This window comes from Bombina bombina, chromosome 10, assembly GCF_027579735.1.
Source record: "Bombina bombina isolate aBomBom1 chromosome 10, aBomBom1.pri, whole genome shotgun sequence".
In the NCBI taxonomy this organism is placed as follows: domain Eukaryota; kingdom Metazoa; phylum Chordata; class Amphibia; order Anura; family Bombinatoridae; genus Bombina; species Bombina bombina.
The window spans coordinates 174,300,082-174,325,851 of record NC_069508.1 but is presented as its reverse complement, the minus strand read 5'-3'; the positions used below and the strand labels follow the sequence as shown (position 1 = coordinate 174,325,851).

The 25,770-nt window shown below is 37.2% G+C and overlaps 1 protein-coding gene across 1 annotated transcript in view; it reads left to right on the top strand.

The window, feature by feature from the left end:
- Positions 1 to 23,555, top strand: part of LOC128641007 (cytochrome P450 4B1) — a 65,823-nt gene extending 42,268 nt beyond the window's left edge. Inside the window, exons 7-12 of the mRNA XM_053693517.1 lie at positions 11,366 to 11,472; positions 12,096 to 12,286; positions 13,899 to 14,032; positions 19,789 to 19,853; positions 20,484 to 20,566; positions 23,176 to 23,555. Coding sequence (XP_053549492.1) covers positions 11,366 to 11,472; positions 12,096 to 12,286; positions 13,899 to 14,032; positions 19,789 to 19,853; positions 20,484 to 20,566; positions 23,176 to 23,344 — 749 coding nt within the window. The 3' untranslated portion in view covers positions 23,345 to 23,555. The remainder of the gene's footprint in view (positions 1 to 11,365; positions 11,473 to 12,095; positions 12,287 to 13,898; positions 14,033 to 19,788; positions 19,854 to 20,483; positions 20,567 to 23,175) is intronic.
- Positions 23,556 to 25,770: the final 2,215 nt, after the last annotated feature.

Below are 25,770 nucleotides of genomic sequence, written 5' to 3'. Positions count from 1 at the left end.
ATAGGATTCTATCAGCCAATCGGAATTAAGTTAAAAAAATCTGATTGGCTGATTGGATCAGCCAATCGGATTGAACTTGAATCTGATTGGCTGATTCAATCAGCCAGATTCAAGTTCAATCCGATTGGCTGATCCAATCAGCCAATCAGATTGAGCTCGCATTCTATTGGCTGATCGGAACAGCCAATAGAATGCGAGCTCAATCCGATTGGCTGATTGGATCAGCCAATCGGATTGAACTTGAATCTGATTGGCTGATTCAATCAGCCAATCAGATTTTTTTAACTTAATTCCGATTGGCTGATAGAATCCTATCAGCCAATTGTAATTTGGCGGACGCCATCTTGGATGACGTCATTTAAAGGTACATCATTCCAAGTTCAGCAGTCGGCCGGGATGGATGCTCCGCGGCGGCGGAGCGAAGAAAGAAGATTGAAGATGCCGCCGGAAGAATGAAGACTTTGCTGCCGCTTGGAGGAAGACGTCGCCGGAGGAAGAATTCTTCTTTGCCGCTTGGAGGAAGACATCGCCCGGATCGGATCAGGAGTTCGGCCCGGTGTGGTGAAGACAAGGTAGGGAGATCTTCAGGGGGGTAGTGTTAGGCTTTTTTAAGGGGGGTTTGGGTGGGTTTAGAATAGGGGTATGTGGGTGGTGGGTTGTAATGGGGGGGGGGGTATTGTATTTCTTGTATGCAAAAGAGCTGAATTCTTTGGGGCATGCCCCACAAAAGGCCCTTTTAAGGGCTGGTAAGGTAAAGAGCTTTGAAATTTGTTGAATTTAGAATAGGGCAGGGAATTTTCTTTATTTTGGGGGTTTATTATTTTATTAGGGGGCTTAGAATAGGTGTAATTAGCTTAAATATCTTGTAATCTTTTTTTTATTTTTTGTAATTTAGTGTTTGTTTTTTTGTAATTTAGTTTAGTTAATTTAATTGTATTTTTAGATAGATGTTAGTAGTTTATTAAATTTATTGATAGTGTAGGTGTATTTATAACTTAGGTTAGGATTTATTTTACAGGTAATTGGGTAATTATTTTAACTAGGTAGATATTAAATAGTTAATAACTATTTAATATCTATTATACCTAGTTAAAATAATTAACAATTTACCTGTAAAATAAATATTAACCCTAACATAGCTACAATGTAATTATTAATTATATTGTAGCTATCTTAGGGTTTATTTTATAGGTAAGTATTTAGATTTAAATAGGAACATTTTAGTTTATAAATGAATTAGATTAATTTAATATAAATTTAGTTAGGGTTAGATAGAGTTAATATAGTTAATATAAATACTATAGTAACTATATTAACTATATTAACCCTAATATAATTAGGGTTAATATATATAATGTAATACCTATATTAACTATAATATACTTAGGGTTAATATAGATAATATAGCTGGCGGCGGGGTAGGTAGATTAAATTAGGGGTTAATCATTTTAATAGAGATGGCGGCGGTGTAAGGGGCTTACATTAGGGGTTAATCATTTTTATATAGGTGGCGGCGGTGTAAGGGGTCAGATTAGGGGATAGATAAGGTAGATGGCGGCAGTTTTAGAGGCTCACAGTAGGGGGTTAGTTTATGTAGATGGCGGCGGGGTCCGGGAGCGGCGGTTTAGGGGGTAATAACTTTATTAGGGATTTCGGGGGGGGGGGGATCGCGGTTGACAGGGAGATAGACATTGCGCATGCGTTAGGTTTATTTTCTAGTTAGTTTAGGGAGTTACGGGGCTCCAATAGTCAGTGTAAGGCTTCTTACGGCTGCTTTTTGTGGCGAGGTGAAAATGGAGTAAGTTTTCTCCATTTTCGCCACATAAGTCCTTACGCTGCATATTGGATACCAAACTGCGCGGGTTTGGTATACCTGCCTATGGCCCAAAAAACTGCGGGCGACGGCAGAAATATACGCGCGTAACTTCTAGGTTACGCCGTATATGTGATACCAAATCCGCGCAAATATTGGCGTCGCCGGCTTTTGCGGGCGACGCTTTATATCGGATCGACCCCAAGGTTTATTAAGATGTGTATGTATGTATGTGTGTGTGTGTGTGTGTGTATACATACATACATAGTGCAGAATTATTAGGCAAGTTGTATTTTTGAGGATTAATTTTATTATTGAACAACCATGTTCTCAATGAACCCAAAAAACTCATTAATATCAAAGCTGAATAGTTTTGGAAGTAGTTTTTAGTTTGTTTTTAGTTATAGCTATTTTAGGGGGATATCTGTGTGTACAGGTTACTATTACTGTGCATAATTATTAGGCAACTTAACAAAAAACAAATATATACCCATTTCAATTATTTATTTTTACCAGTGAAACCAATATAACATCTCAACATTCACAAATATACATTTCTGACATTCAAAAACAAATCAGTGACCAATATAGCCACCTTTCTTTGCAAGGACACTCAAAAGCCTGCCATCCATGGATTCTGTCAGTGTTTTGATCTGTTCACCATCAACATTGCGTGCAGCAGCAACCACAGCCTCCCAGACACTGTTCAGAGAGGTGTACTGTTTTCCCTCCTTGTAAATCTCACATTTGATGATGGACCACAGGTTCTCAATGGGGTTCAGATCAGGTGAACAAGGAGGCCATGTCATTAGATTTTCTTCTTTTATACCCTTTCTTGCCAGCCACGCTTTCGAACCTATACAGCTTGGAGTAAGACAACATGCATAAAGAGGATGATGTGGTCAAAATACTAATTTGCCTAATAATTCTGCACTCCCTGTGTGTGTGTGTGTGTGTATATATATATATATACATATATATATATATATATATATATATATATATATATATATATATATATATATATATATATATATATATATATATAATATATATATATATCTTCTCCAAAAAGCAGGCAACTCACTGGTCTTTGTAGTAAAACTTAGAATTTATTATGTCAGTTTAAAAAACAAACGTTTCGGCACTGCATTGTGCCTTTGTCAATGTTATACAGAAAAGTACAAGGACAGAGTGCACCCTAGTACCCCGGATCAATCATTGATCCGGGGTACTAGGGTGCACTCTGTCCTTGTACTTTTCTGTATAACATTGACAAAGGCACAATGCAGTGCCGAAACGTTTGTTTTTTAAACTGACATAATAAATTCTAAGTTTTACTACAAAGACCAGTGAGTTGCCTGCTTTTTGGAGAAGATTGTTATGTTTGTAGCAGAGCACCGTGGCATTACTTCAGTAAGATTGTGCTATCCTATCTAGGACTTTATATATATATATATATATATATATATATATATATATATATATATATATATATATATATACACATGTGAAATAGGAGCACACTCTCCGGGTCTTAATTCAAATATCTTTAATCAAGTGACGTTTTGGGGTCGTTAACCCCGCCCTCAGACCATTACAAATAGTTAAATAAATATACAACATTTATACTTTACCCCCCACCATCACCACGTACTACCGGAAGTGCCTCCGGCGTCCTGCAAAGCTCATTGCGCAGGTCCGCCGGTTGTCATAGCAACCCGTGTATACAATCTGTAAAATGGAACAAAAGTTAATGATACATATAACCGTGATGCTATACGATACAATTGTAATTACAATATTTTGCCAATCTGCTGTAATATTTACACATCTCAGAAAGCAGTTTAGAACACGGTATGTGAGTCCCAACCACAGTATAGATACGCCCGGTTGTCATGCCAACCGTTATTGTTGATCTACGTCAGTGGGGACTCAGATTGCCTAAGTCAGTAGTAACTTTAAAGACATTAGCATAGCTTAGATATTTTCCACAATACATATATGTGTATATATAAAGCACCAGAAAGAACCTACAAGCTAGTCCCTACGTTTAAATCAGTCCCTTACCTGTAACATATTGTCTCTCTTATGTGGGACTAAATGGGGGCTACTATTGTAGATAAAGGATAATTCCTCACATATGAGTTCTGTAGCGTCCTGACTAGACTTACTAGCAGTTTGATAACCCTATTTATCAAAAGGGGACTGGATTCAGTGAATTTATAAAAAGCAATGCCAATCTAGTTGGGTATTTAACCCCTTGGGGGCCAAAGTCCCCAAGTTGTAAATCCACTTAGATTCTTTTTGCAATAAAAGATTGGCTCTGTCACCCCCCCTATTGAGTTTGGGCACGTGATCAATAATGACATATCTTAGGTCAGTGTTTTTCAACCAGTGTGCCGTGCCACACTAGTGTGCCGTGAGAGATCCTCAGGTGTGCCGCGGCAGACTGACAACAGTGCGGGGTGTCCCTCTTTCAAATTTTGAAATATTGGGAGGTATGTGACAGGCTCATCAGGCATCATTTACAACCATGACATTGACATTCATTCACAGACAGTCATTATGATTGTTTGTGAATGAATGTCAATATGTCATGTATAGTTTGTAGGAGGCATGGCATGATAGCACAGTACAGTGTATATGTGTATGTATGTATGTGTATATATATATATATATATATATATATATATATATATATATATATATATATTCTCCTGTATTAGGCTACAATGTGTGATTTTGTAAAATGTTGGGATGGTGGTGTGCCGCAGGATTTTTTAATGTAAAAAAAGTGTGCCACAGCAAAAAAAAAGGTTGCAAATCACTGTCTTAGGTCACTAACCGTATGGCCACACATCGCAAAATGCCTAGCAACAGGCTGTTCCGATTCTTTTTCTCTGATTGCCAGCCTAATAGCAGCACGGTGGTTAGCCATACGGATACGTAGGGTATCTACCGTCTTACCTACGTAAAAAAGTCCACAAGGACAATGTAAAAGATAGACAATGAACTCTGTTGTACATGTTACTCTGTATCTAATTGTATACTTTCTGTTAGTATGTGGATGTGAGAATGTCTTAGTGTTGCTCATCCCACTGCACGTAGTGCAGCCTAGACATTTATAACATCCCACTTTAGGCGATTGTAGCCAAGTTCTCTTTCTGTAACTGTCCACAGGATCCACTTTAACCAGAGTGTCCCTTAGTGATCTTGCTCGTCTGTAACTCACTCTTGGTGGCCCCATTGTGGTAAAAGGTAGTGTGGTATCCGTGGCCACAATCTCCCATTTATCTCTTACAGTTCTTGGTACTTCCTTTTTGTCTGCGGTATATGTGGTTAGATAGGCCAATCGATTTTCCATCACCAACGGTTCTCTTGTACACAGGGCATCATCTTGTTTCATATTCCAGAACTGTGTATGGTGTTTATCAATATGTGCTTGTTGGTATCCTCTTTGCAAAAATCTTTCTTTCATATCAAGTAGTTTAGCTTTCTCAGGGTCACTGTTATTACGTACTACACGTTTGAATTGTGATATGGGTAAGGCTCGCTTTAAACCAGGTGGATGGCAGCTGGTGGCTTGTAATAGTGAATTTCTATCGGTAGTTTTCCGGTATAGGGTGGTCCCCAACCCATCCCCCAGAATGGAGATTCGTAGATCTAGAAAATCCACTGTGGTCTTGTTGTATTCCATTTTGAACTGCAAATTAGGTAAAACCTGATTCAGTTGCTGAAACCAAATAGACAATTCATTTTCAGAGCCATCCCAAATCAAGAACAAATCGTCTATGTATCGACGAAAAAATAGGATCTTGGTGTCATTAAACAACTCTGTATGGTATTATTCAAATTCAGCCATATAGATATTGGCGTACGATGGCTAGGGATTTTCATTCTGTGCAGACATGGTTTGAGACATAGTACTGCAATGTTGGAATTCTGTATTTGAATATTAGAATCGAATGACTCAGCCCAGCAAAGCTAAACTGATTAGTGTTAGGACCAGTCTATTTTGGGACACCTTGTAAGTGGTGACTGGCTTAGCAGAATATGGCCATATTGTGTGACTAAGATCCCATTTTTATTTAAAAGCATATTTAACAGGCAACACTTTTTGCAGCATAAATATATGTTAATAATATTGTGAGACAATGATCCCAATTTTATTTTAACAATTTAAAGAATATTTAGCAGACAAATATATTTTTTAAGTATATATACAGTATGTTATAAATATGTGGACTTAAGTGTTTGGATGTACGCCAATACTTGTTGTGTTGATATGTGAAAAGGCATCATACTAAAAATATTCCATCCATATCTTCTACAAATGGAAAACTATATAATCACTCTCTCTAACGATATAAATATGTGTATAATAATACAAAATAATACACATACACAATGTTGTATTATTACAGTAACATATAAACAACATAAATATAACTTAGCTCTAAATGTGCTATCATCTCCTCCTCACCTATAGTGCAAAAACTAAAAAGCAGCCAAATCTAATACTTCATTTAGGCCAGAGGGAAACAAAAATTGGAAACAATATATACAAAAGGTTTCCCTCTGGTGTAAACAAGTGGATCTATTGTGTCCAGATGTTCGTGGAATACTCTCCAAAGGGGTAATTTTAAATGTATTATAATTTAGATTATGTTTAATTGTGCTATGTCTGGAGACACTGTGCTTCATGGAACATTTTTTTTTTTTAGGTTGCGCAAATGTTCACTCCAGATATTATTGTTAGGGTATTAATAGTCCCGTTAGCGAGCTGTATCAATATTTGAGTTCTAGACATATAGATAGAATTAACACTAACTATCATTACACAATAAGGAAGAATGCACTTTATTTATTATATATGTTCTTTTCTTATCATGTAATCGTTTTTTCCACAAGCATTCAGCTATATGCACATATAGATATACATTGATTAGGTTTTCACCATTTATAGATTAATTTGTTATTACACATAAGTGCATATAGATGTATTTGGATTATGTTTCCGCTACATAGAGATCACTTGAGATTACACACACAGATATACCCAAATTATGTTTTTACTAAATTGTTACACATAAACACATGTAGATGTATGTGGCTATTTCCACTACATAGAGATTACCTTACTGTATGTATTACTATACATTTATATTTCAAACAGTATTACCCTATAACACACACACAAAGAGGATATACAGGTAGCCCTCAGTTTACGCCGGGGTTAGGTTCCAGAAGGAATGGTTGTAATTCGAAATTGTTGTAAATTGAAACCCAGTTTATAATGTAAGTCAATGGCAAGTGAGGGAGATAGGTTCCAGGCCCCTCTCAAAATTGTCATAAGTAACACCTAATACATTATTTTTTAAGCTTTGAAATGAAGACTTTAAATGCTAAACAGCATTATAAACCTAATAAAATCACACAACACAGAATATATAATTAAACTAAGTTAAATTAACAAAAACATTTGCTAAACAGCATTATAAACCTAATAAAATCACACAACACAGACTTCACTTGCATTTTTCTGCAAACAGTTCTTTCTATGCATTCCAATCTGGACTGATTTATAGACAGGAAGATCTTGTTCCTTTGAAATCTGCTCGATAGCTCAGGTCTGGTTAAACTGATTAATTTCAGCATGCTTGACTTTGCTGCAACACAAGCGGACAGCTCCACCTACTAGCTATTTTAATAAATGCACTGCTTCTCAATGCTTTTCAATAGCAGTCACATGACTGAAAAAAAAGGTTGTTATTCTGAAACGGTGTAAATTGAACCGTTGTAAAACGAGGGCCACCTGTATTTGGATTATATACTTATGTTTAATATATGATAGCTAACATCAGACATAAGGCTCCATGACGTTTTTTTATAACAGGCAAATCCCCTAACAACTGATGACGATTATTTTGACAGGTTAGAGTATTGGAGAATATTCCTGGTTAGCAACTAGTGACGAACCTGACAGGATTTTCTTTGATTGGTTGATGGCTAATCACATGGCAGAATAAGACTCCAATCAGGTGCCCTATAAGCACATAATGGAGTGTATAAGGATCAAGAAGATATGTTTGGGTCACATAGCTAGTATGGATTAAATATAATATACATACTACACATATGTTTTAGATCTAACCATTTAGCCATTAGGCATCATTAACAAGAGCAAAGACTTGTTCGGCGATGTTATGAGCATCAATAATAGAACTGCCTAGTAACTAGTGACGTTGCAAATATGAGATTTTATGATTGGTCTCTATACACATGTGACCTTAACAGTCCAATAGGGGTCTATTCCACACAAGCTGCACACTGCAGATTGAATAAAACATCAGGGACTCATGAAAGAGCAATGGATCTATGACACAACGATTTTAAAATAAAGTAAGCAAACATACCATATATTCCACTAAGTATAAAGCAGTATCGAGGCTGGTCTCCCAATTTAGATATATTTAGATATTGTTGAGAGAGCTTTTATTTTGGCATAAAACTTAACTTTGTGGACACAACACAATATTACAATCAGATATTGCATATAGGTGTGATTAGGGTGCTATACTGTAAGTGTTCCATCAGATTTCAAATATGTGTTATACATTGTAATTGTTATTAGGTACTGTTTCACAAAGAAACTTTAATTGTACACATGTGTTTAATTGTGCCTCCAAGGGGGTGTGTTTTATCCTTTGTTCTAATTGGTTATTCATTGTATAAAGGTTTAGGAGATAGTAAGGTGCCTATATGCCTGAGGAAACGGCGATTTTATAGCCGAGAAAAGCGTTTTGCATTAGGGGTGCTACATGTCTATGCCCTCCTATCACTTGAAGCTTTTTGTTTTTATGTGAGTTTTAATAAACCTTGTGTTTTACATAAGCAAAGTGTTAGCACATTACTTTTATCCCTATCGCTCTTTGGGGGGCGAACTGCATTCAGTACTCCATCTGGGTACTGCATCTGGTGTTCCTGAGTGTTACCTGCTGCCTGGGTTAGCTGATACACCCTGAGTTATTAGCCTGCTACCACCACAAGCACACAAGGGTGCTTCAGCTAAATGTTGGTATCCATTTGGGTACTGCATCTGGTGTTCCTGAGTGTTACCTGCTGCCTGGGTTAGCTGATACACCCTGAGTTATTAGCCTGCTACCACAAGCATACAAGGGTGCTTCAGCTAAATGTGAGTATCCATCTGGGTAGTGCATCTGGTGTTCCTGAGTGTTACCTGCTGCCTGGGTTAGCTGATACACCCTGAGTTATTAGCCTGCTACCACAAGCATACAAGGTGCTTCAGCTAAATGTGAGTACTGCATCTGGGTACTGCATCTGGTGTTCCTGAGTGTTACCTGCTGCCTGGGTTAGCTGATACACCCTGAGTTATTAGCCTGCTACCACAAGCACACAAGGTGCTTCAGCTAAATGTGAGTATCCATCTGGGTACTGCATCTGGTGTTCCTGAGTGTTACCTGCTGCCTGGGTTAGCTGATACACCCTGAGTTATTAGCCTGCTACCACAAGCATACAAGGGTGCTTCAGCTAAATGTTGGTATCCATTTGGCTTTCTATTCAGTGTGGGATTTGTTACATCTCTGATCTACACATGAGGCGCCCCTTTGTCTTTTGTATCCATGTCTAGAGCCTGATCGAGAGTGATCTGCAAGAAGGAGAGCAGCCCTGTATCTGGAAATTATGGACTAACCGTTTTGTGAGATAAGAATATCTCTGACCTGTCCTCTCGTATATTGGACTTGTACTGTAGTTGCAATATTTTATATTACTTTTTATGCATTTGCGATTGATCTGATGCATTTGTGATTGATTATGTTATTTGTTTTAATTTATATTGGTTTTTTTTTTTTACTTTTAGATGGTCATATATTCATTTATGTAGTAGAGAGTGCCCCCTTGCTTGGTTAATTTTATATTTTGTGTTTAAACCTGTTGCTCCCTTTGGAGCCTTATTCTTGTTCTTAAAGTTCTGCAGCAGGCTCCGTTTGAGCCTATGCATTCAGTTGATATTAAGTTGTTATCTTGGAATGTTTTGTTTCTCCTTGCTATTTCTTCTGCTCGCAGAGTTTCCGAGCTTTTGGCTCTGCAGTGGGATTCCCCTTACCTTATTTTTCATGCGGATAAGGCAGTTCTTCGTACTAAGTTGGGATTTCTTCCCAAAGTAGTATCGGATCGCAATATCAATCAGGAAATTGTTGTTCCTTCTTTTTTGTTCTGATCTTTCTTCTCAGAAGGATTGTCTGTTGCATAGCCTGGATGTTGTGCATGCTCTAAAAATTTTCCTTCAAGCAACTAAAGATTTTCAGCAATCATCTGCCTTGTTCATTTCTCTGATAAACGAAAGGGTCACTTCTCTTTTTTCTTTCTCTCTGGTTGAGAAGTGTTCTCAGGTTGGCTTATGAGACAGCTAGACAGCAGCCTCCTGAGATAATTGCGGCTCATTCCACAAGGTCTGTCTCTTCATCCTAGGTTTTCAAAAATTAAGCTTCTGTGGGACAAATCTGCAAGGCGGCCACTTGATCCTCATTGCATACCTTTTCCAAATTCTACTAATTTAATACTTTTGTGTCGGCTGAGGTTTCCTTTGGGAGAAAAGTTCTCCAAGCGGTGGTGCCTTCTGTTTAGGTCCTCCTGTCTTGTTCTCCCTCCCTTTTATTCTGTGTCCTCTAGCTTGGGAATTGGTCCCACTAGTAATTGGAATGAAATTGTGGACTCTCCATGCCATTGGAAAGAAAACTAAATATATGCTTACCTGATATATTTCTTTCTTTCCTGGCATGGAGAGTCCACGACCCGCCCTTAATTGGATTTAAGACAACAGTTTTTTGTGTATAAACCTCAGGCATCTCAATAACCTTGTGTCATCTTCTGTTTCCATTTTCCTTTGGCCGAATGAATGGGGATTATGGGTAATGGGAGTGACACTTAACAGCTCTGCTGGGGTGTTCTTTGCCTCCTCCTGCTGGTCAAGAGTTGAATTCCCACTAGTAATTGGAATAAAATTGTGGACTCTCCATGCCAGAAAAGAAAGAAATTTATCAGGTAAGCATAAATTTTGTTTTCCTCAGTTTGTGTTCTCCATTAAAGTCTATGGGAAAAAGTTAGCACGATTGCGATATCTGAAGTCCTGAAGATAGTGCTTGTCAGCTTTCACTCGTGCGCAAACATTTTAGTTTCAACTTCTAAGCTAAGTAGTGCACCACTTGTAATCTGGCCCATAGTTAAAAGGGGAATTTGATTTAAAACAAATAGCTCTAATCAAATAATTAACGTCCATTTTCATCCTCTTTCCAGAATATCTTTCTTCGCCATTACTTTTCCCCAGGCCATGTTTACAAGACTTTAGGGATTTGCTTTATCATTGTTAGTTACTCATGAGTTTTTTGTTTAAGGCTAATCCAATGTGCCACATTCAGTAACACTAACTGTATGAATTTTGAGCCTTTTCTAAACCTAAAATCAGACAAGTTAAGCATTTACAGTTGTCCTACAAGTAACTGTACAACCTTTGCTCTTGTAACTCAGAAAAAGTGATACAGCAGAGGAAAGAGTCCATGAAACACGAGAAGGAATTGGAGAAGATACTGCAAAAGAGACATCTGGATTTCTTGGACATTTTATTGTTTGCCAAGGTGTGAGACACTAAGTCCACTGTACAAAATGTATCTACCTTTATAAACCTGTACATCATAACTACAATACTCAGGGCATCCACCATAAACATGTCTACAAGAATGACCGTACCACCCATACTAATAGTACATACCATACTCATGATAACCACCTTATTAAAATGCCAACAAAACCTGTCTACCATACCTACAATACCCACCATACTCATAGTATCCACCTTAAATACGCCCACCACAGAGATCGTACCCACCACACTCATAATATCTACCTTATTAAAATGACAACTATACCCATCCTACGCATGGTCTCCACAATATTAAATATACCAACCCACAACACTAATGGTATCCACCTTAAACATGCCCACCACAGCAATCATACCCACCACACTAATATCCACCTTCTCAAACATGCCAACCATACCAACCACACTCATGGTATCCACCTTATTAAACATGCCAACTCTACTCACGCTCACCACACTCATGGAGCTTAATCTACTTATTTTCCTACATCATGGGTATGGATTTTGCAGCAATACGTGAGTTCCTTTTATTTGAGATTGTAGAACAATTTGTTAATTGTGCCTCATCCAATGGTAACTTTTTAATATACGTCATAGGATGAAAACGGGCAAGGTCTGTCTGATGAGGACCTGCGGGCAGAGGTGGACACGTTCATGTTTGAGGGGCATGATACAACAGCCAGTGGGATCTCATGGATCCTGTTCTGTATGGCTAAATATCCAGAGCATCAGAAAAAGTGTCGGGATGAGATCAGGAGTGTGCTGGCTGAGAGACGCCACATGGAATGGTGAGAAACACACACACATACACATATACATATACATACACATACACACACACACACACAGAAGCGCACTCACAGGAATGAACAACCAGTTCAATAACATTGTATATATATATATTTAAATTTTATTGTAGAACGTGCACTTGCATTCAGACAAATGCAAAAAACATCTCTCTAATGTTGATGTATTATTTGTATTAATATAAAAAAATGCAAAACAAAGAGCCCATTTAATGAATTAACTAATGAACGAATAGACAAAAATGGAGTTGATTTGTGCATGCAATGAAAACTGTTACTCTAAAGCCAGGAAAAGGCTTCAAATATGCAGCTTTACACTATTCTACAGTGATCCAGCAGCATGTAAGCTTCACTTTTGTTGTTAACAATACTGACCCCATTAAAAAACTTTTTTTTTTAAATTGTCTTTTTTGTGCTGCTGCTGGCTTGTAGCACTAGAAACTACTTTAACTTTATTTAAGCTGCTGTTCTAAAGATGTTTAACTATTTTCTGCTAACAAACGAATAATGGTTTCACAATTTGGCCAAACCATATGACTACATAAACTAATAAGAAATAGCGATACCACAAGATTAGAAGATAAAGAACAATATATTCTTAAGTTGTTAAAGTTTATAGTCTTCTAAAAAGTAAATAGAAAGCGCTCAAACAATATTGTAAAAAAACACAGAATATATATATATAAACAATGTTACAATGTAATAAAAATAAAAAAATTAAAGATCCACAAATTAAACTTGACCACTATCTTAAAGGGACATTAAACCCAAAAACTGCAAAACTGCTGCTATATAGTACTGCAGACACGTGCACACTCTTGAGCTTACATTTCTGCTTTTCAAATAAGGATACGAAGAAAACAAAGAAAATATGATAATAGAAGTAAATTAGAAAGTTGTTTAAAAGTTTATGTTCTATCTAAATCATGAAAGAGAAATTTTTTTTGGGGTTTAATGTCCCTTTAAGTCTAGCCAGGATATATGACAAAAGACAACGCGTATGATTATGGCTGAATAGCCGAAACATGTTAGCTGATCATTGCTGCATGTTACCTTGTACGACATGGATGTGTTTTAACTTTTTCATAATAAAGGATGCTTTTTTACTTTGTCACTGCTCTTTGAACTTTTTGTCCTAATATATATATATATATATATACACACTGATCTCTGCAGGGTTTTGGGTACCTGTCTGAGTTGCTAAAAAAAATTATTATATAATGTGTTGGATTTGCAGCCTGAAATCGTTAAAAAGAATAATGTATTTATTGTAAAGCTGCTCCTTAACTGGTCCACTTTCTCTGAGGCTGTGGACATCAATCCACCCGATCCTATACGATCGGGTAGATTGACACCCCCTGCTAGAGGCCGATTAGCTGCAAATTTGCAGGGGGCGGCATTGCAGAAGCAGTTCACCAGAACTGCTTGTGCAATGTTAAATGCCGACAGCATATGCTGTCGGCATTCAGCGATGTCTGTCAGACATGATACGCTATAGCGTATCATGTCGGACAGACATTGATAAATCTGCCCCTCTGGCTCTTCCATGCCTTCCAGATCCAGCGCATGTACTTACCTATTGTCTTGTCTGCAGGGATGACTTGAGTAAGATCCCATACACCACCATGTGCATCAAGGAGAGTCTGCGAATGTACCCTCCAGTGCCAGGAGTCGCTCGCAGTCTCAGGAAACCAGTCACTTTCTTTGATGGACGTTCTGTACCTGCAGGTAATTATGACCATATTACTAAGCTTTTTGTTCTCCTATTTTCTTACATTTACTTCTAGTTTGAACCTTGGTGAACTGGAAACTTTCCTAAATCAGTTTTTATTTTAATAAAATATTTCTTTATAAATAATTCTGGTACTGTAGGATGAAGTGTGCACAGTTACATGTTTAGTACTCAAGAAGGTACAGAGAAGAGACAGCAAACCTGTAGGGTGTGCACGCCCTATATGTTCAAGCAAAACTGTTTCCCACAGTAAACAGATATGTAAATGGCAGTATGTGACACTGGACATTAAAAACAAGAGACGGATAAAAGTAGGGTGACCATATTGCTGCTTTAAAAAGGAACATATGAAACATACAAATGTCAGGGCTGTTAAAAGAAATGTTTTGAATAAGTTCAATTATAAGAACCCTGTATTTTTCATATGTGTCCCTTTTTTAAAGCGGCAATATGGTCACCCTAGATAAAAGGGCTTTGCCTGCAAAGGAGAAGAACATGTATTAAAAGTCAATTATACTCATGCTGTCCCTGAGCAAGACACAGTTGGTGACTGATATGTATGTATGCTGCTTCTGATTGGTTAACCTACCATATTCTTTTCAGTTAAGGTATCTTTAAAATGTAAAGTATGGACCCTTTGTCATCATCCACATTAAACTAAGTATGGTCTTCCTGTAGGGTCCCCTTTTCTTATGTAGACCCTGCAAACTGCAGTTGGGAAAGGAGACTGGAGTCTACTTCCTCATTGCTGGTTGCAGTGGAAACTCCTTATGACATCACTATTTGTGTGCAAGATGAATAAATGAATAAACCTAACTCTAAAAAAAACCTAATCTACCCATTGCATTTGTATGGGCATTGCCCTTAAAAGGGCATTCAGCTCTTTCTCTTGCCCTTAAAAGGGCATTCAGTTCTTTTAAGACAAGCCCAAACCTTAATCTAAAAAAAAAAAACACCCAAAAAAACCTTAAAAAAAAAACCTAACACTAATCTCAGTCAATAGGAATGAGAGCTGCTTAAATCCTATTGGCTGATTTGAACAGCCAATAGGATTTTAGCAGCCCTAATTCCTATTGGCTGATTTAAAATTTTCAGCCAATAGGAATGCAATGGTACCCCCAGTAAAAAAAATCCTCAGTGTGTGGCGGACGATAACATGAAGAGGACCTCCACGTCAGATCGCTGGACCTTCGCCTGGACCTCCGCCTCCGCACATCGACCGCTCTGCCTCCGCAGGGATGAAGAAGATGCCGGTCCCTCGATGGATGAAGATGGAGCCGCCTGGATGAAGATGGAGCCGCCTGGATGAAGATCATTCAAGCCGGACTTCAGCAACTGTAAAATAAAGAGGGGTTAGTGGGTTTTTATGGGTGTTTTTTTTTTTTTTTTTTTTTTTAAGATTAGGGTTTGGGCTTGTCTTAAAAGAGCTGAATGCCCTTTTCAGGCCAATGGGTAGATTATATTTTTTTTTTAGTTAGGTTTCTTCATTTTGGGGGATGGGGGTTTGTAATGTTAGGGGGGTTTGTTTTTATTTTTTAGAAAAAGAGCTGATTTATTTAGGGCAATGCCCTACAAAAGGCCCTTTTAAGGGCTATTGTTAGTTTATTATAGATTAGGGTTCTTTTTATTTTGGGGTGTTTTTGTTACCTTGGTATTCTTTGTTGAAAGCTAACCTAGATGGTTAATATGCTAATTTCTTATACCTTGAAGGCCGCCTCTAGTCTGAAAGCATTTTGACAGTTTTTCACCACTAAAAGACGTTAGTTCATGTGTTTCATAAAGATAACATTGAGCTCATGCACATAAAGCTCCTAGGAGTATGCACTGATTGGATGTTGCTGGGGCCTACACAAAACTAACAAACCCTGCCTGAAATCCATGTGGGTTATAAACAACCCCAAAGAACCCTCAAGCAAATGTCCCATAAAACAGAAAACGTTACTCCCAGAAACAAAAACGTTTGTCCCAAATTCACATAAACTGAGTGCCCATAAGAAATTAACTCTTTATGCAAGCTAGTAAAAACCTCTGATAACACTAGGATTACTGCTTACCCTTCCCCTAATGGGGACACTGTCAGCCTTTCTGAGTTAACAGTCTCTGCAGAAAATATGACTGAACATACCTCATTGCTGTATAGCATGAAACCGTTCCTCACACTGAAGTTTTCCTGTACTTCTCAGCTTCTGTGGGAACAGCAGTGGACCTTAGTTATAAATGCTAAGATCATCATCCTCCAGGAAGAAATCTTCATCTATGTCCTGCCTGAGAGTAAATAGTACAACACCGGTACAATTTAAAAATAACAAACACTTGATTGAAGATAAAATAAAAGAGTTTAACACCTCTTCTCTTTACCCTTCCTGCTTAGAGCCAGCAAAGAGAATGACTGAGGGGTGGAGTTAAGGGGGGAGCTATATAGACAGCTCTGCTGTGGTGCTCTCTTTGCTACTTCCTGTCAGGAAGGACAATATCCCACAAGTTAGGATGAATCCGTGAACTCGGTACATCTTGCAAAAGAAAGAACTGAAATAAGGGGGAAGTTTGCAGAGGCATAGATACAAGGTAATTACATAGGTAAAACATCTATAATTATAACTGTGATGGTTATGCAAAAATGGGGAATGGGTAATAAAGGGATTATCTACCTTTCTGGTGTTGACTGTCCCTTTAAGGAATCCCTTATAAATCAAGGTCAAATTAATATAGGGGTGGGATGTTATAAAAGTGATCGTTGAGATGTGTGCTTATAAAAAATAAATGGATAAAATAATGAAAAAATGATGAATGGTGAATCGAAAAAATATGTAAATAAAAATAATAATAAATATGAAAGATGCCAGCGAATGTGTGAAATAAAATCTGATGGTGGTGTGAATTAAAGTATAGCGAGAAAGCAAAATTAATTGAATTTGGTGTGGAATTTATTAGAAAAGGACATGGTGGTCCTGAAAACATGGAAGGGACAGAAACTGTCCAAATAAAGGGGGGAATAGCATGACGGATGCTATTAAGTGAATATATATTAATAAAGACAAAGAGGAATTATAAGGAAATAGAAAAATAATAAAAAATGTTGAAATACTGAGATACTAATATAAATTCGTACTATGTGGACGAATTATCAAAGGTCTTGCGGACCTGATACGACAGTGCGGATCAGGTCCGCAAGACCTCGCTGAATGCGGAGAGCAATACGCTCTCCGTATACAGCATTGCACTAGCAGCTCACAAGAGCTGCTGGTGCAACGCTGCCTCCTGCAGTTTCACGGCCAATCGGCTGCCAGCAAGGAGGTGTCAATCAACCCGATCATACTCGATCGGGTTGAATTGTGGCGATTCCTGTCTGCCTGCTCAGAGCAGGCGGACAGGGTTATGGAGCGGCGGTCTTTAGATCGCTGCTTCATAACTGCTGTTTCTGGCGAGTCTGAAGACTCGCCAGAAACACGGGCCATCAAGCTCCATTCGGAGCTTGATAAATGGGCCTCTATAAGTAAAAGCGAAAAAGGAAAACCGGGGAGTTCTATTATTAAAGGAAATCATTCAGACCAAAAGGTTTCACTGTGTTTAATAGATGAATCCATCTACATTCCATGTGTAGTAATGTTTTTCAGATTGCCTCCTCTGATACCTAGACTGGCTTTTTTGGATGACTGCATATTTGAATAAATTGTCTTTTGTGATTGTACTTTTTGAAAAAGTGTTTTGCAACACTTGTGACTGTTTTGATATAACATGTTTGTTTCTGGCAGGTATATAATGCACTACACACTACTATTTAAACTGTCATTTTACTTTACTTATCATTATCAAATGTTACATTTTAAACTTTAAGCTGATTATTTAATGATTTATGTGCTATAAGAGCATTCTTTTCTGTCACCCTAATCTTTAAATAGGGTTATTGTGCGAACAATTTAAATTAATGCTCAAAGCACACTTCAGACTGATTACCTCAAAACAAACGTAACAAGGCCAGTGTGAAAATGACACTACTTTTTTTCAGGACCTCTTTTTTTCTTACATTTACTTGTCAGAGAGGCTATAGGTTTTAATGGGCTATGGTAAAGCTGCATTTATACCTATTAGGAGGATCACTCATCTGAACTGGCAGGGGGGTTAGCTGCTTCCGGTCTACTCTCCCCTCTCCTGGATGCCCACAAATCTATGTCATTAATAACAAAATAGCATTTATAAAGAGATATTGTCTCATTGTTTAGAGCTAATTTCAATTGTTATATTTTTAAATAGCAAATAAAATCTACATGTATTGTATGAATTAAATGTCATGGGTGTGTGTATGAGACTGTAGTTCTCGCCCGTGTGATACTTTCATGACATAGTGGTCTACTAACTTTTTTACAATATTTTCAGGCTTGACAACACATTTTAGTCACATGGCCAACATTTTCTCACAGTGCTCAGAAAAATTATAGGGATCACTGCGTCTCAGCATACCTCAGTATGCCCTAATTGAAAGCTCCTACAAAGGATGCCAAGATAAAAATAGAAACTTAACAACATAAGTATTTTGTTTTTATCCCTAGGGATAGCACATGCAATTTAAAGGGACAGTCTACTCCAAAATTGTTTTTGTTTAAAAAGATAGATAACGCCTTTACTACCCATTTCCCAGCTTTGCACAACCAGCATTGTTATATTAATATTCTTTATAACATTTAAACTCTAAATTTCTGCCTGTTTCTAAGCCACTACAGACAGCCTCTTATCACATGCTTTTTCATATGCTTTTCACAGCAAGACACTGCTAATTCATGTGTGCCATATAGATAACATTGTGCTCTCTCCCTTGGATTTGCGCAGGAACCAGCACTAAATGGCTAAAATGCAAGTCTGTAAAAAATACCTGTGATAAGGGGGCAGTATGCAGAGGATTAGATACAAGGTAATCACAGAAGTAAAAGGTATATTAATCTAACAGTGTTGGTTGTACAATACTGGGGAATGGGTAATAAAGGGATTATCTATCTTTTTTAAACAAACATTTTGGAGGAGACTGTCCCTTTTAAGGTAATCCAAGTCAGACAGGTCTCAAAGGGAAAAACGGCACTAAACCATCAAAGAAATGCAGAGTCCACCTACAAGCCAAAGTCATAAACCAAGTCAGTCCAAACAAAGGGTTAAACAGAAGCATAGTCAGGAGCAACCAAAGTCAGACCAGGAAATCCAAATAGTAAACTGCTAGGGTAAGATGGATTAACTTAATACACAAGTAACCTCATGCTACAAACACAGAGCTAATATATATTACTTTAATTAAGGCCTAGTTGATCTTCTAGGCCTCCTTAAAGGCACAGTACCCCTAACTACAGCATGGACAGAAATCACTCTTTTAGACAAACAACTATCATAACAGTAGGGCATCATTTTAATTAGACGCATTTCACTATTAGTTAATCAGGTCAGTACAATACTATCTATGACTATTTAAGACAATGGCAACTAAACATACATTACATTCCATCATAGCCACATACAACTCTATTTCAACATATATTAAATATATTTCTATTCTACAAAATTATGAAACAAAGGATTCTTGGTTTAAAAGATAAATTCCATTTAGATCATTGTGGTTTTACATCTTATAGCTGGTAAATAAAATCTGGTGTTATCTGTCTCAGGCACCCATAACAGCAGTCACTGTATGAAGCTATGTTGTACCATGTGACCTCACATTGCACAATATGACATACTCACTATATGGCTCATTTATATTATTTCTTAACAGGAACCCTAATTGCACTGAGTATTTATTCCATTCATAGAAATCCAGATGTGTGGAAAGACCCAGAGGTAGTATATATTTGTTACAAATTGTGCTGTTTAATACAACTTATTATTCCAAATGATCTGTGATCTGTCTTTAGTCTCACAAACCACTTCTATTCCTGAATAGAGAAATATTATTACCCCCTTGCTTACCAGATTGGTCTAACGCTTTGGATATCGTATCGTCAAAACAACAATATTACAATTCTTCTGTCTGTGTCACTGTAACGTGTGTTCCTGAGAAGAAAGTCCGTTTGAATTTCTTGCATATTGAGCAAATGAATATAATGTGACATAACAATGCCATAGTGCACAAAGGGTTAAGTGAGACCAAGGTTACCCCGAGTTAAACTTCACATGCTGCTGCATTCTGCTCTGATAATAAAAATATATAACTCTGCGGATATGAGCAAAACAAATAATTTTATATAATATAAAAAAACTTTAATTTCTGCAAATTCTCTATAGTCAGTTTTGCCATGAGATGAAATGCGTAGTATTCTCTGTAGAATATAAAGGCACAAATTAAATCCAGCTGTTGGCTCAAGCGCTCAGGATATCGACAGGTTGGCGCATATATCAGCCAGGGGTTCTGCCCCAGAGATGTCTGTGCTGTTTTTAGCTAACAATCTGTCCTGCTCTTTACCGTTGCAGGTGTTTGACCCCCTGCGGTTCTCCCCTGAGAATTCCTCGGGCAGACACTCCCATGCGTTCCTGCCATTTGCTGCTGGTCCCAGGTAAAGAATATTCATTTTTACCTCTCTATATTACTCTATGTTCTAGCTCCAACTGTCGGTGATAAAGCACAGCTTAAAGTTGCTGCACACAAACAACCTATAAGGATGGTAGTAAATATTTGTAAAGGATTTGCATCCAACTCATGTAAATGTCTATTTAAGGGCCAGAGAAAAATAGATTTTTGAAGTGGGAGGTGGGAGCGTGGGGTATTTGCACTTTATATCTATATTGTAAAGTAAGTTCTAGGGCATCTTCATTACAACTGATCTAAAATATCACATTAGACAATATAACATTCCGGATCTGAGTTTAAACAGGGGAGAGTTTACCATGAGCATGCATTGCAAAAGATCTGCACAGACAATGTTTACAAGACTTTAAAGGGACATGAAACCCCAATTTTTTCTTTCATTAATTAGAAAGAGTGTGCAATTTTAAACAACATTCTAATTTACTTCTATTATATAATTCGTTTAATTCTCTTGATGTTCTTTGCTGAAAAGCATATCTAGATAGGCTCAGTAGCTGCTGATTGGTGCGTGCACATAGATGCCTCGTGTGATTGGCTCACCCATATGAGTTGCTATTTCTTCAACAAAGGATATCTAAAAAATAAAACAAATTACATAATAGAAGTAAATTTGAATGTTGTTTAAAATTGTATTCTCTAACTGAATCATGAGAGATTTTTTTTGGGTTTAGTGGCCCTTTAAGGTTGCTAAGAATTGCAAATTTTGGTAACATGACAGTCTATGGACAGACCTCTTTAACCCTTTGAGTACTAATGACGGCTCTGAGCCGTCACAGAGTTTCTCACTCTGGTGCTAATGACGGTTCAGAGCCGTCATGAGCACTCTCCCACCTTAAGGGAGATCTGGGGGCTCCTTACTGCTGCTACCCCGGCGATCGTGCCTGTAGAGTGACAGGCATCGCCGGGGCTTCACGTGATGCGTGGTGACGTCACGCGCAATTACGTGATGACGTCACCGTGCAACTTTATTTATACTTAACAATGTTAAGTATAGGAGGAGGGGGCATGCTGCTTAGAAGCCTGTATCTCAGGCATCTAAGCAGCTACAGACCCCCAAGACCCACTGTTGGAAAGCTAACCTTTCCAACAGTGTAAGTATTGGGGGTCTGTAAAAAAAAAAAAAAAAAAGTTAAAAAAAAAACAAATTCAAAAATCAAAAGAAAAGATTAGCACCCAGGTGGGAAATGGCTTAGCAGCCAGAGGGTTAAAAGCCTGGTAGAATTGATCAAGCAATCACTTTGTAGAATGTTGCGGGGATAGAGTTCTGGATCTTGCAGAATAAACTGCAGCTTCTTTGGGGGGAAGTGGAAAAAACACACATTTCAGAGGTAAATTACAGGTAAATAAATAATTTCAGTGTACTTAATGATTTAAAATATGCATATTTAATAGAATTGTATTCCTGTCTTTACAAACAAATTTTATGTTTTTACAAAAATACAATGGTTGTTGAACAATTTTGTTGTTCCGATTTTTGGTGCTCCTTAACAATACAATTCCCTCCCCCAAATTTTGCACTTTTGTAATGTTTGCATCTCCTCCCCATATGAAAATGCAGTATACGCCCCTTAGCGAGACGCCCTAGTTTCATGCTAAAAAGGCTTTATATAATTCCTCCAGGGAAATAGGATTGATGAACAGTCTTAAATCTTGCCAGCCCAGAGACCTTTAGATAAATCAGCCTTTTAATTTCACTGATAGTTATTTGTTGAAAGCGATTGACTGAAAAATTAACAAAAATTGACCCATGTAAATAAAAGTTGTATATTACCCTCCATGTTCCTGTTTCCACTATAATATATAGCTCCAGCATTCTATTTTTAGGAGTAGGTTAATTATACATTAAAACTTTTCCCAGTGTTTTTTAAGGTTGAGCAGGTTTGGGAACAAGAGGTGGTGGCCCCACTTGAGGTTTAATAAGTGGGGCAGTGGCATGAAGGGTGAGGTTGTGGAATATACTGGGTTTGTCCTGGGCAGAACTTGAAGCAATCCTTTAAAATTAAGATGATAAAGACGATGAAGGTCAAAACGCAAATCACGCAAGATCCAGGAGGTTTGGAAGATCCATAATGTTTTTAGCTAAAATGTTCTACCTTTTTCATTATGTGATCCAGTTGTTGTGTAGTAGAAGCTGCTACGTATTTGGGGGTAACTTCTCCCGTCAGTAAATGTAATTGCTCTCCCAGATTTGGAACGGCAGGACTGCGTATTTGCATTTGTAGTTTGACTGATAAACTGCAGGAACGTCCTATGTTAAAAGCAAAAATTTGGGCGATGACTAGATGTACAAGTATTTTTTGTTAATTCCCTGATTTGAAGCTTCTTGGTGATCTGGGAACACAGACCAGTAACTGAAACTTATATAACTGACACCTATATATATCAAATAGGATGTTGAGATGTTGGTAACTATATAACTAAGTTATTATAACAGTTGTATCATACAGTGAGTAACCATATAAAATACCACGGTTCTGGTAACCAGACACCACAATATTTAACAATTAACAAGACCTTTTAATATCCGTTTCCTTGAAGCTTGATCCTACAACACATTTTCTTTCTATCTGATGACAGGAACTGTATTGGGCAGAATTTTGCTATGAATGAGATGAAAGTAGCCGTGGCACTGACATTGAACCGGTTCCATCTGGCACCAGACCCAAAAAATCCTCCTATCAAAATACCACAGCTTGTCCTCAAATCAAAAAATGGTATTTATGTACAGTTTACGCATGCTCAGTGACACTGTTATGAATTAATTAATTTCTATCATCAGTTATAAGACCCACAATGGATTACAATAAAACACTGTATTTAGTTATTGATTCCCAGCGCTGTTTCCTGTATGTGTGCACTTCAATTAAACGGCAGAGAAATGTGTTCTGTGAGTTTATTTGTAAATACATTTGTAAAATATTAATGTGATGTTTGGAATTAAACTGCATTATTATTTATATGTGTGGTCTTGCAAATGACTATTGTATACAGTGTCCGTCTCATTCCCCATTATTGTATTTAATAAGGATTTTTTTTTTCATTTTCAATACTTCAGAATTATGGTTCTCAAGTATGAAAATCTAAAACTTATCACAAGGTCTTATCAAAACGTCAGGATATTTAAAAACAAAACAAACAAAACACTCCCAAGAATATAAAAAGGAGTCTATTTCAGTTCTGTTGATAATCCTCTCCCAAAAAAAATCCCACTCAGCTAGAATTACTTAATCCTTAAAGAGACATAAATCCCAGCATTTTTCTTTCATGATTCAGATAGAATATACAATTTTAAACAACTTTCCAATTTAATTCTATTATCAAATTTTGCTTCATTCTCTTGGTATCCTTTGAAGAAGCAGCAATGCACTCCTGGGAGCTAGCTGAATGCATTGGATGAGTCAATAACACGAGGCATATGTGCAGCCACTAATCAGCAGTTCCTGAGCCTATCTAGATATCCTTTTCAACAATGCATACTAAGAGAACAAAACAAATTAAATAATAAAAGTAAATTGGAAAGTTGTTTAAAATCACACGCTTTATCCGAATCGTGAAAAAAAAAATAATCAAGATTATAGGCAGACAAGATCTCAAGTAGAGAACTATCCACCTGCAATCTCTACATGCGACGCAGCATTGTGTGCTGCAATACTACCCCCCGTCCTTGTGCCACAGATTTCCACAAGAGCAGGGCATGCCAATCACCACAAACGATCAAATATTGAGGTTATTTATCTTGCATGAGTGATCCTGCACCACAAAGCTACAAATGCAGCACAATAAATCTTCCCCTTAAAGATGGTATACACATTTTACCAGAAATCATGTATTTAAAAAGGGATATAAAACAGTTGTTTGTTTTGATATAAAACAAAAGCACTAAGCACTTAATATAAATCATTGCAATATATATTTATTCATTTAAAATTATGATATCTTTTTTTTTTTTTAATGTCATTTCTGAAGTGTCCATTACTCCTGTCAGAGCCCCACAAGAGGGGCCTGGAGTCTCTTCAGGAAGGATTATCTAGCTTAATGTCATAAATCTTCTAAAGTAATATGAACTGGCTTACTATTCAGGGAATGTAAGGAAACAATAAGTCTGCCGTTGCCCATTGTCATAAGAGGCAGAATGTAACTTTAGTTATCAGCATGTCGGCTTGCTTATCAAGATGCAAGCAGTGACTGCAGCGAGAATTTGTAAGTGCTCATTTTGCAAGAAAACAAAGTAAGTTTTATGGCACAATCAGTTTCTTTTTATGTTTACTTTGATTTAACATATATACATAAATAAAACGAGCAGCGTTTCATATCCCTTCAAACATAATGCTTTTTGTAGCCTCACTGACATGAAGCTCAAAGTCACAAAACAGAACAGGCTGTAACTGCATTTGTTGTTCCATTTTAGGGCTACATTACAAGTGATGCGCTAACCGTTGCGCGCAAGCGTTAAAAGGGTTTATTACGAGACTTTGTGTGTGCGTCAGAAGTAGTGTGCGTATTACAAGTTGAAAGTAACCGTGTTTGCTTAATTTGTATTTAAGACACGTTTAGGATAGCGTGACTTCAGAGCTCTGGTTAACTGTTACGCGAGTCAAAAAAGTTGCACAAAACACAAAAAAATAAAATCTAATTGTACAGTTACACTCATGACACTGTATAATAATATTATTTTGAAAAAACATTGCATTAAAAAGTTAAGGTCTCAAGATATGAGGTCTGTGTTAAAGCCCTTTGCATGCCTTTTTCTTTTTCTTTCTAACACCTGAGATACATACATGTCTAAATACGTGTGTGTATGCATTTACAGAAATGTATGCAAATATAAACACATATAAATAATAATATATATATATATTATTTGGAGCCTTTTGCAATCAAGTTGCTGATAACAAACATGAAAAGTCATATTTATGCAATATTCATATTTAAGAAAGTATTTAAAGGGACATGAAACCCACATTTTTTTCTTTCATGATTTAGAAAGAGCATACAATTATAAACAACTTTCTAATTTACTTCTATTATCTATTTTGCTTCATTCTCTTGATATTCTTTGCTGAAAAGCATATCTAGATATGCTTAGTAGCTGCTGATTGGTAGCTGCACATAGATGCCTCCTGTGATTGGTTTACTGTGTGCATTGCTATTTCTTCATTAAAGTATATCTAT